This window comes from Suricata suricatta, chromosome 2, assembly GCF_006229205.1.
Source record: "Suricata suricatta isolate VVHF042 chromosome 2, meerkat_22Aug2017_6uvM2_HiC, whole genome shotgun sequence".
NCBI lineage: Eukaryota > Metazoa > Chordata > Mammalia > Carnivora > Herpestidae > Suricata > Suricata suricatta.
The window spans coordinates 148,718,510-148,730,510 of record NC_043701.1 but is presented as its reverse complement, the minus strand read 5'-3'; the positions used below and the strand labels follow the sequence as shown (position 1 = coordinate 148,730,510).

At 52.0% G+C, this 12,001-nt stretch overlaps 1 protein-coding gene across 3 annotated transcripts in view; it reads left to right on the top strand.

Annotated features, from left to right (window-relative positions):
- The window catches only part of RASSF4 (Ras association domain family member 4), a 31,408-nt gene extending 23,103 nt beyond the window's left edge, over positions 1–8,305 (top strand). For 2 of the 3 annotated variants that reach the window (XM_029932153.1, XM_029932152.1), the window contains exons 7-11: positions 3,466–3,567; positions 3,854–3,905; positions 4,460–4,581; positions 5,424–5,521; positions 6,829–8,305. In XM_029932153.1, the coding sequence (XP_029788013.1) occupies positions 3,466–3,567; positions 3,854–3,905; positions 4,460–4,581; positions 5,424–5,521; positions 6,829–6,889 (435 nt within the window). In that variant the 3' untranslated portion in view covers positions 6,890–8,305. The remainder of the gene's footprint in view (positions 1–3,465; positions 3,568–3,853; positions 3,906–4,459; positions 4,582–5,423; positions 5,522–6,828) is intronic. The other variant, XM_029932154.1, reaches the window with a different exon arrangement.
- The last annotated feature ends 3,696 nt before the right edge of the window (positions 8,306–12,001 follow it).

Here is a 12,001-nt window from a genome sequence, read left to right as displayed (position 1 = left end):
GCATCCTCATGGAGAGATGGGCTCAAGAGGAGAAAGACCTTGCCCAAAGTCACATCAAAGTAGCATGAAAAAAAAAAAAAGAACATTCCACCTGGTGACCCCCCCTAAAGCTTGTATTTTTTTTTTACCATGTACTCACTGTCAACCCATTTTTGTAAGTTGCAAGGATTTTTGAAAAGTAATACCATGTTTCCATCTAACTAGGCAGTTTTCTATGAGGTTTCCACCAGAGCTCGATTGAGGGTTTTATGGGAACACGATGTGCTACTGGCATTCTTGTGGGGCAGACCACCGCCTTGGTTGAGGTGTGCCCAGGGGTGTGTGCTTCTGTGTCCCAGAGAACCTGCCGTGCTCCTGGTTCCCAGCACTTAGCCTTTTGTCCCGGTGCGCATTGTACTGACTGTAGGAAAAGATCTCCTTCCCCAGATGACATCAGTGCCTAAACAAACCGAAGTGTAAAAGGAGAAGTTGATTGTTTCTATAAATGGCATGCATGGCAGTGTGGGTGAGGCCCTGGATGGAGTGTCCTGTAACAGGGCCACATCCTGCAGCCATGGGAAATGGAAGCAGGGGTTTCCAGCTGAGGCAGCTGCCCGTGTTGATAGGCGATGACTCAGGGGAGGCAGAGGGGGCCTGGCAAAGGCAGCTCTCAGGGTCAGATCTCAAGAACAGTTGCCCAAGTGAGGCCTGCCAGGAGTCACTCAAGTGCTCTGGGGGCAGCCCTGGACTTCGGGGTGAAGAATTCAGCAAGGCAAGTGCTGTCAGAACCCGCCTTCCACTCTGTGCTGGGTTGGCAGTGAGTGTTCAGGGCTAACAATAGGTTGTCTTTGCTAAGTGCAGGAAAACCCAGGACTTTTTGAGGGCAGAGATTCCTGACAAGGCAGGGGAGGCAGGGCTGAAGTTAAGCAGAGATTAAGAATGGTTGGGATTAGCCAAAGGACCCACAATCTGGCTTGGATAGTCTTTAAATCTTGTTCCAAAGGGGGTTAGTCTGTAAGGCGTTATGTAAGTGTATTAGATATTTATATGCTATTATAAGGAATTATTCAAAAATGTTGAAAGAATATTTGCATGGGATTAGGCTCTTTGTAGTTCTATGTTCCTAAAAAAGGAAGCTTTTGATCCATGACTCAAGGTACCAAGTAGTGGGGTTCATCCCTAGTACATTTACCCCCTCCTCTGAGAGAATTACTCATCTCTAAGAGGTGTGTCTGGCACATTAAACCTTATTTTAGTCATTGCAAATGTCCCAGAGACGTGGAGATCTGAGCACTCTGTTTCCTTGGAAATGCACAGAAATGAACAGTGAGAGCTTGTGTCACAGCCCATTGGAGCTGCCCTGGCCAGAAGGGCTCCTCAGCGAGCCCGACACTCAACACACTAGCTTGTTACCCACTCGGGGCGGCTCCTTCTGTGAGTGACAGATTTACCTACAGCAGGTGGGTCCATCCTTCCAGGCAAACTGACTAAATCCCAGGACGTGAGCTAGAATCGTAGGTATGTTGGACAGTTGAGTCCCATCCCCCAGCTGAGTAAAGGTCTCCACTTCCCTCACCTTACTTACAATCCATTCAGAATCCATATCCTTAGAAATCAGGCAACAAAGTACTTGGGTCACAGGCAGCAATTAGAGAAAAGAAATTTTTAGAATTGACTTCCTGAGGTTGTTAGTCTGGGTTTTCTTTCCCAGAACTGCACACTAGTGCTTCGCTCAATCATTGTCCAGAACTGTTCTGATTCACAGTAATGTTGGTATGATTTCCAGACTGGGTTAAACTTGCCCTGGTCTGTGCTTTGCCCTGGGCTGTTGGATTCAAAGGTGTTCTACCAGAGAGAAACCTTTGTGGTTACAGGTGGCCACGCAGCCAAGGGAGCTCTGTTCTTACATGGAGCTGGTCAGGATCATTGTGAGAAAAGGTGTCAGGCAGAAGAAGAGTACTAACAATGTCTTGTTGACAAGACCTTTCTTCTCCTTGAAATGGCCTGACTCCTCTAGCCCGTATTTCTTGGGGACTGAAAACCTCCTCTGGCGTTCTGTATCTCCCAGAGTCATTCTACATCTGAACTATGGAGGAGGCAAGTCTGGGCTTGAGTCTGACCCTGGTGCCTGGGGACACTGAACAAGTCCTTCATATACACCGGAGCCCCAGTTACCTCTAGAAAGCAGAGCTAGGACCACGGAAGAGGAATGTGCACATTTGAATTTGGGTTTGGAAAGTGAGGAAGAACTCACTTTGGGGGAGTCAGTCTCACTGGGAGGCCCCCAAGCACGGGGTTTCCAAAGGCATTGCCCTTTCTAGATGGGTGATCTTGACAGGCTACTTAACCTCTCCAAGCTTCCTTGTCCTTTCTTAAGAGGAGGACTAGTGACAGGCACTTCGCAAAGCTGTGGTAAGGAGCCAATCAAAGATTTGGAGTGAAACGCTTAGCAGGTCTATACCCTGGCTAGTGTCCATTGAGGACTATTAAGCCTCAGACGATGCCCAGGTTGACGGGAGATATATGGTGTCTCACAGGCAAAGGCAAGGAACATAATGTGAAGAGTCTGTGTGACTGGATCACAGAGTTGGGGAGAAAATCATCGTAACACATGTAAACAGTGAGAGGAGCTACGGATCGTACTGCTTAGGCCATGGGAAGCCTTCAGCAACCTTTAACAAGAACCATGCTAGGAGACAGTGCTTCTCAAATTGTACTGTATGGGGAGCATTGCCTGGCGGTTTCCTCAAAATGCAGGTTCTGATTCAGGAATCTGGGGCTGGGAACCAAGACTCTATGCTAATGCAGCTGGTCCTGAACGCACAGAGCTGCAAGGTTTTAGAAAGGTTGCTCCTCTGGGCAGCAGGGTGGAGCATGGATCGAAAGTGCTGAGATTGGAAGGGGGAAGGGGGACACTTATGGGGTGTAGACTGACAGCCTCTCCTCGGGCACCGCTGGGAGAATGGGGAGGAGCAGACGGATTCAAAAACTTTCCGTCTTGGAATCAACATACCATCTGGCAAGTTGACCCAGAGAAAGAGTGAGAAGGAGACTGGGTGCCCCCACACCTTCTGTGAAGTACTTCCGCGGGACTGGCTCCTAGGATCAAGCAGTTTGGCCCTGATCACTCCAGAGGCATCAGCTTTAGGCCATGGGAAGCCTTCAGCAACTTTTAACAAGAACCATGCTAGGAGACAGTGCTTCTCAAATTGTACTGTGTGGGGAGCATTGCCTGGCGGTTTCCTCAAAATGCAGGTTCTGATTCAGGAATCTGGGGCTGGGAAGCTGTTGCTACAGCTTCCTTAAGTGCACCCAGATGTGGGCACAGCTGTGTGGGGACCTGTGACTGGACAAGCACAGGGGTTCCCACAGCCCAGGTTCACCTGTCACTCTGGACCGCTTGGCTGACCAGTGTGCCCGGACCCTGCCTGATGCCAGTTCCATGTCCCTCTGGCCCTGCCCTGAACTCTCCACCTCCCCCTACAGACCTCAGTGTTCACTCCTGCCTATGGATCCGTGACCAACGTGAGGGTCAACAGCACCATGACAACCCTGCACGTGCTCACCCTGCTGCTGAACAAGTTCCGAGTGAGTCTGGCCATGAGCACCCTTGTCCCGGGATGCTGGTGGGTCTGCTGTTTTGTTGGAGGAGAGGGCTGGCAAAGGCTCGGGGAGCTGCCTGTAGTTCCTGGGTAGAAGGTCTAGCAAGGTGTCTTGGGCTGAAGCAGCATCTCTGGGATTTAGAGCAGAGAGAGGGGAGGATCCTTGGGGACTCGTGTGTGTAGCACTGAGGGTGTGGTTCCCGCCAGGGACCCTTTTCTGTCAGTCTTGTCCCAGAAAGCCCTACTCTGACTTCCTGTCACTGCCTGTACAGGTGGAAAATGGCCCCAGTGAGTTTGCGCTCTACGTTGTTCACGAGTCTGGGGGTAAGTTCTGTCTGTGCTTCTGGATCATGAAAACAAAAGTTGCTGTCCGTTTGGCAGGCTCGCTGGCCATGCTCCTTCTCTGAGGGCCATGCTGCTTGGGCAGGGGGCCACCACAAATGCCTCTGCGAGGCCCAAACCCAGGCACACTCACTACCCCTCTCAGAATCCCACCAAAGCTGCAAGGGAAGCCACTGTCTCCAGCCTCGTTCAGTTGGGAGGGGGTGGAGGGTGTGCGTCGGGGTCTGTGTGTTAGAGCTGAAGGTCCTCACCCCGTCTCCCCCGAGTACGTCTGCAGAACCTAAATGGCCCTCTTTAGAGCACTGGCCTCCCCATGGCCTCTCCCCCTCTCTCCTTCTCCCTTGGCTGCTGTTCTTCTCTGACCTGGGTCTTTGCTGCAGGCCACAATCACACATCATTCAGGGCGCCCTTCTCTTCAAAGCCTGGGGAAGTTTCCCGGGACCCCCTGGACATCTATTTTCTACCACATTCCCGGCCTGGAACAAGAGAGGCAGTCCTAATGCCCCATGAATTTTGTAAATTGCCTTCTCTTTCAGAGCGAACAAAATTAAAAGACTGTGAGTACCCGCTGATTTCCAGAATCCTGCACGGGCCGTGTGAGAAGATCGCCAGGATGTTCCTGATGGAAGCCGACCTGGGCGAGGAAGTGCCCCACGACGTGAGTCAGGGCTGAGGCTCAGGGCGGCCCGCTCCTGAAGGAGGAGCTGGATGGGGGCCCCAAGGGCTCTGAAGGCCACCTTGGCCAGAGCCCTCTCAAGGGATGTTTCAAGGGGCCACACAGCTGTCCTGAAGGGTCCCAAGCCTGGCAGAGTGAGGGCTCCAGCCCTCCCTCCTCCTGTCAGTGACCACCAGCTCTAACAGCAGGCCGAGGGGAAAAAGGAAGCTGGGTCCTAGGAAACCATAGCCTGTGCTTTTCCCCTGGGCAGGGAGAAACTCTTTCTTTGTTAGAGTGTGTTTAGTTATTACGTTAAAGACCTACGCAAGGGCTCCTTAACCAGGGCCTCCCAGGGCCTGTGGAAGGGAACTGGGTGACTAAGTCTTACCACAGCCCGAGTCCTAGGCTAGGAGCGAGCACACTGCCAAACTCCCCTACACAGAAAAGGGCTCTAGGGTTTGGACCCAAGGCAAAGGCTGGTGACTCTGTATCCCTCAGACCATTCAGACTAGTGCAGCTTCATTCCACTGATAGAAACAATGGTGTTGTCAGCACCCCCCACACCCACCCCAGAGAACACCCCCGAACGACCCTGCTTTCTACTGAATACCTTTCCTAATATCTAGCTTCATCTTTCCTCCCAGGGATGATAGTGGCCTGTGAGGGAAGAATGAGCCCATCTGTCCCCCATCTTAGTACAGACAGAGTGCTGGAGTGGGGGGAGGATAGCCATTTCCTTGGCTACAAGACATCGCTTGATTGGCTGCTGTGGAAGCCACGAGGAAAAGCAAACACATTTTTGGCTTCTAATTGAAAGCACATTCAAATGTTCTTGGCTTTTCTAGGTCGCTCAGTACATTAAATTTGAAATGCCGGTGCTGGACAGTTTTGTTGAAAAATTAAAAGAAGAGGAGGAAAGAGAAATAATCAAACTGACCATGAAGTAAGCAGCCCAGAAGGAGCCAGTCGTGGGCCCCACACTTCAGGCCAGTGTGCGGGGCAGAGCACCCAGGCCTGGGCTGGGAGAGCTCTCCCCGCCCCTGCCAGCCCTGGCTCCCCAGCGCCTCCCTCTGGCCCCCTGCTCAGTATTGACACCCCGCTGAGGTGACAACCTGCCAGCATGGCAGGAGGCAGTGTGAGCCGTGTCTGGCCTTGGCACCTCACCAGCACGGGAATGACATGGCTGTTGAAACTGAGCAGGAGAGTCAGGCAGGGGTGCAGGTGGGCGCTGGACCCGGGTAATGAGCCCTTCTGGTGACCCAGCCCTGGAGGGGGCAACTGAGGAGAGGGCCTGCTCGGGGCGCATTCGGCCTGGTCTGCACCTTTCCTGCTGGTGGGGGCTCCAAGCCTGCCAGAAAGCGGTGGCTGTCGGAACTTTCTGTATCAGCTGATGTGTTCAGGTGCAGGGGACCCATCCCGTAGAAGGTGGGCAGGTATCACCTGCTGGCTCCTGGACAAGGCACGCTGGGTGACGTTAGCCAAGTCCCACAGCCTGGTGACTGGTCTGTCCCTCTGCAGGGTGGAAGGTGGGGCAGGGAGAGCATGTGGGGCATCAGCCAGAGCTGGAGTCCCCCCTGTCCCACCCCATCCCCACTTAGGAAGGAAAGGAGGGAGTTTGCTCACAGCGAGGGCCTGCAGTGGAAACACTGGTTTGGTCTCCGGTTTCTGGCTGAGTGATTTTTGGAAAGCCATGGCCCTCCCTCCCCATGCCCCATGGCCTTCGGTCCATGCAGTGAGGCCTCATTCGGACAGTCAGCAGAGACCCCCAATCAGAGAGGACAGTTCACCGTGCAGTCTGCAGTGTCACAGTAGGGTTTTGGGGCCAGAAGGGGGCCTGGGAGCCACCTGGGCAGGCTATTCATTGCACAGAGAAGCAGCTGAGGCTTGAGGTGAGGAAGGTCACAGCACAGGTCACTGATGAGGCTGGGCCTGAGCGCGGGCTTCCTGATCCCTGCTCGGCCACCCTGTCCACCCCAACATGCCCCTTTCTGTACTGGAGACTCTTCGGAAAGGAATGGCGCACTCTGCTTTGAAGCCTACCAGGGTCTGCAGCCCCAACAGACTGCTCCTCTAAGCCAGCGGTCTTGCAGGGGGTGGGCCTGGCTCTCTCTCTTCTTGGTGGAGGAGAGATGGTGGCTGCTAACCAGCTGTGGGTCTCCTGGCCCAGGCACCTGTGTGATCCCTTGCTCTTCTCCCCTCTCCCTGTGTCCTCCGGTGTCAGCGAATCCCCTTGGCTGTGTTTCCCTCCAGGTTCCAAGCCCTGCGTCTGACGATGCTGCAGCGCCTGGAGCAGCTGGTGGAGGCCGAGTAGCCAGCCGGCACCAGCCTCTCCCGGAGCCCCCCACGGCCGGTGCGAACTGAGTGCGGGTGACCAGGCCCTGATCCGTCCCATTGACTGAGAGCTACCGGCTGAGGAGTCTAGCACACGTGCTTCTACACGTCTCCCTGCCTGAGCACCATAAGTCCCAGGCCCCTGGCTCTGGGCTCCAAGCTGAGCACTTACTTACAGGGCCCAGAGCCAGGCCCCGAGGAGCCAGGAATTTGCTGGGTGGGGTCTCTGTGTGAGGCCAGCCTGTGTAGTACGCAGCCCTGATGCTGACACTGGCTGGAGTATGTGGCTGGACATGGTGGCCGGTCCTGTTCAGGAGAGCAGTGCCTGATTGAGCCCATGATGTGTGCGCTGTCTGCTTCCCCGTGCCTGGCCCAGAGTATCTGCACAGCCACAAGCCTCCGACCTCCTCATCCACGTGACCCATGAGATCTCTGTCTGCCCTCACCTCACACAGCAGCTCAGGACTCCACTGGGAAAAGCAGGGGCTGCTAGCAGACATGGGATGTGCCCGGCATCTGGCCATCACTTTCCCCATGGCATCCCTGGCCTCCAAGCCTCTGATGCCACCCCAGCGCCCTGGCAGCAGAGGTCAGACCAGAAATAAGACCATGAGCATCCCATCTTCTCTTTACAGCACTCACTCTTAACATCCTCGATGAGACCTGGAGGAATTCTTATAAGGACCTTGCTGCAGGAAACATGTCACTTTGATCACATGGAGGAGGTGGCCCACATGGTGTCGGAAGGATGCCAGCCTGTGTGGAGCAAAAGCCAGGGGCTGAACAGGGGGCGGCTGAGAGGTGGGCTCAGGAAGGCAAGGGCTGTCACACTGTCCCACGGATACCTGTGTGTCTCCTGCCCTTTCTGGTCTTGTTCCTCCGCTCTCTACACTTCCTGTCAAAGGGGTACAATGAGAGGATATGTATTTGAGGAGAAAGGGCTTTGAATTCCTCGGGGTCAGAACAATTTGGGTTTGTCAGCTGATGGAGAATTTCTGGGATGAACAAGAAGGCCTTTGCAAAACTATGCAACAGTTTACATTGGTCATGTGAAGTGTTTGTCCAAAACAGAGCAAGTTAAAAACCAAATTCTTTTCCCACTGGGTCCTGTGGATAGTAGATTTAAAAAGAAGAACTATAGAGTCTTCCAAATATAAGAGAGATCCCATCTCTGCTCTGTGCAGGGGCTCCTTACTGGGGCCTATTAGGAGCAGAGCTTGGGAGCAGCCTCGTCATGTGGATCCACTGCTCAGGGTCAGCTTCATGCCAGGGTTTCCCAGACCTAGCTCTGTGGTCCCAGAGACATGCAGAGATCCCCTGTGGTTTCAATCATCTCTGCTCTCCTTTGGCAACATAATTTCATAGGTGCTCAATAAAGGTGTGTTAAAGTGAAGGAGTTAGCACCAGCCTTCTTCTTGTGGTGTGTGTCTACCCTAACTCCCTGCTCGAACCTCTGAAATTGTATCCTACAATACGTGTGGCCAAATTTGGCAAAGGAGCCAAAACTGAGGGACAGCCCATTGCTCTAGACCCCAATGGGACTCCTTCATGTCAGTGCATGACTGGTGTGAGGCCTGAGGACAGAGGCAACCAAAAGGCACAGAGGAAGAACCACTGGGAGGGGACTGTGGGCAGCCTGAATGATGAGCAATAGGGCCACCCTGATTCACAGAATCTCGGCATCAGGAGGAGCATAGGAATCTTCCAGGCAGGGGCTCAGATGAGAGGGCAGCATCCCTTCCTAAGAGAGGGCAGAAAACAAATAGGCTTCACCCAGGCCATTCTACTACTCCCCAACCTGTATTTACAAGCTCAGGTCTAGGACACCTGCCAATCCATTGTTCAGCAATAACTGTGCTCAGCCCTGAAGGGACAAAGACAGAGCCACGGTTCACCTCGGTGGGAGGTGTTCAGGGGTATCCTCAATTGGAGAAGCAAGCTGGAGACCCAGGAGGGTCAGGGGACCAGCTAAGCTGGACCAGAGAGGGGAGAGCTGATCTAAGTCCCTGGAAGGAAGCCTAAGGCTGAGCCCATGTTGGAGTATGTGGCATTCCAGCCCTAGAGACACCTACTAGCTTAGAAGAAAGACAAAGCCCCTCAAGGGGGAAGCCATTGGATCAGGAGATCTGAAAGCACTCACTGGTTTTATTTTTTGGTGTTTGGGATATTTTTTTGCAATTGTTACAATATTGCTTAACACCTGTCTAGATAGGGATCACTTTTGAAATAGACATTATCTACATTAGCTTGTGAGTATCATAGCGAAGAAAACTCACTAGCAAGTTGTACAGGAAAGGGGGAAATGTACACTTCTACAGTCATCTGAGGGGTTATCAAATCCTTTTATCAACAGCATATTTGCTTTTCAGAGGCAATTTGAAAAGCTATGAATTCAGCTCACAGTGACACCACAATTGCAGACTTTCTCTGCTAGGCTCTGTGGTTTCCTGCTGGTTTATGTGGGAGCTCTATTTTCCTCTCTCCATAGAGCTTACAGTATTTCTCGTGCTCCCTCACTAACTAGTATCTCAGGTAATAAAAGTATCCAAAACAAAGTACAGATTCCTGGGGTGAGTATCCTCTCCTAGAACAGGACTGCCTTCCAGGTCAGGTCTCAACCAGAGAAAATAATAAACACCGATGAAATCAACATGATTGCAAAAGAAGGACTGGACTCAGGAAAAACAGGGTGGTTTGCCCAGAACAAATTATCAGAAGGAACTGAAAAACAGCTTGTTTTTCTCATGTGATAACCATATGCCACCTGCTTGGAATGTTTACCAGAAAATGGATTAAAGACCTTCCTACTTGCACAATAAAGCCATGTGTTCACCCAGGATACATCTGGTCCTCTAGTCCCAGGGAAACAAGGCACAAGCTTATGTGGTCTGACCAGGTGATTTGTGGAGGAGCCAAGAAGGCACAATATGTCCCGAGGTGGGCAGGACACAGGCACCCTGCACCTGTGGAGGAGCGGGATATCCTTCTTAGATGCCCAGATGGGCAGCGGCCCCTCTGCCTCTCAGTCCCTCAGCAGTGATCAGGTAGGAAGTATGGTCAGAGCCAAGCCATTCTAAGTGTAAAAACAGCATATGTACACTTAGGCCCCAAAAGCTGAGATTGTCTGGAAGAAAGTCAGCTGCTGACCTGACCGTGGACCCACAACATGCAGGGTGGGTCTCTGCTCACCCCTGCCTCCCCGCCAGGATTTTAATAGAATGTTTTCTGCAAACCCAGGAATGGGAATTCCCCCAGTTTCCTTTCCCAGAGGACCCAAAGGAAACAGAAAGCAAAGTTTCAGGCTTGGTAGACAGAACTATTGTGGACCCTTTGGCCCACTCCTGTTACTGTGCTTGGGCCACACACGTGACTAGCCCCCTTGCATTGTTGCCAAATGCAGCAGCACTCCCTGCTGAGACGGGGCTTCTGTGTCACGTGGGTATGCACTTCTTCCTAGATTGAGCTCTTGGAACTGGGCACCAGGGCAGACTGGTCCCTGCTGGGTGGTTTCCCAGAAAAGCCCCAGCCTTCTAGGAGGTGACAGCAGCTTGGGGCAGGTTATAGTGGTCAAGGTATTGAAAGTGGCTCTATTCTGGATATATATTGAAGATAGAGACAGCAGTATTGAGGGTTGGATTGGATTTGCGTGTTGGGTTAAAAAGGGACAAAAGTAACATCAAGATTTTTTGGCCTGAGTAACTAGGAACATGGAGTTGGCATCAATGCTGGGATGAAGACCGTTGAAGGAACAGTTTGGATGAACGTCAGAAGTTCCTTTGTGGTGTCTGTTAGGTTCGGGGCTATCCATCACGCGAACGGCGGCTGAGTAATCAATTGCAGATACAGGCCTAGGTTCAATAATGTTTGCATCCCAGGATCAGACTGGAGTTACCAAGTCGGGAGTCCCCAGCATTTACAGATGGTATTTGAAACCATCAGACTGGAGGAACTCTACAGGGGAATGAGGGCGCAAAGAGGAAGAAAGGTCAGATGACCCAGCACCCGCCAGGTGGAGGAGGGGGAGGCTGTAAGAGAGAAGAATCCGGAGAGATCATTATTAAAGCCAAACAGGGGGCTATGCCGAAAATCAGGAGACTGTTGCTGAAAAGACCACTCCCAGTCCTTGGTCTTCCACTTAACACACTGTGTGAACCCGAGCAACCACTCTCTGAGTGTTGGTTTCCTTACCTTGAAAGTATGATCGTTCCCATTTTGCAGAGGCTTTTTGGTGATAATTAAGGTGTTAAAGAAGCCCAAAATGGAGTCATTTGCGCCTCTCCCCGTCAACAGGAAATCAAGACTTAATTACAGTTTCAACCTGTCCCAGGACTGTGGCCTTTTAACATCTGAAATTTCCTGATGGGCACTTTGTCATCTGTATGACAAAAACCCTGCTTTTCCTTCTCACCCCACCAAAATGTAACAATCTTTTTTTTTTCCTTTTGCTCATAATTTCTTTTCTTTCCTTCCTATAAAAATCTTCCATTTTGTAAAACTCCTTGGAACATCTCTACTTCCTAGATGGGATGCTGCCCATTGATGAATTGCTGAACAAAGCCAAATAAGTTCTTAAAATTTACCTGAAATGAATATAAAACAGTAAATTAACTACACTGGAATTTAAAAAAAAAATCTTGACATTTCCTTGGTTAGAAAAAACATTTCTTTTAACATGGGTGACTCGTGAAAACTATCGATAACAGTTTCGGCGTTCCAGAAGTACCTCTTATAATTCATAAGTGCTCAATACTTGTAGGAAGAACGAGGTCTAGGAGATCCAACAGGCCGGTGCTGCCTTTTAAAAGCCCTGACTGATGGGGCTGCGGTTTGCTGGCCCTGTAGGCCGCTGGGCGCCCACAAAGGGACTCCGCCACAGGTCTCGCTGTCCTGGGCGCCTCCGGACGCCGTCAGAGGGGCGGGAAAGGGAAACAAACCAGGAGAAGCGAAGGGTTCCCTCTTTCCGGTGGGCCCAGCACCATAGAGGGTCTCCCCCACCAGGTTCCTAGAGCGGCCTCTCGGCGCTGACTGACGGCGCGGCCCGCACTTCCGGCGGCGCGAGGGGCGCCCAGCGAGTGAGCGAGCCAGGGCGGCG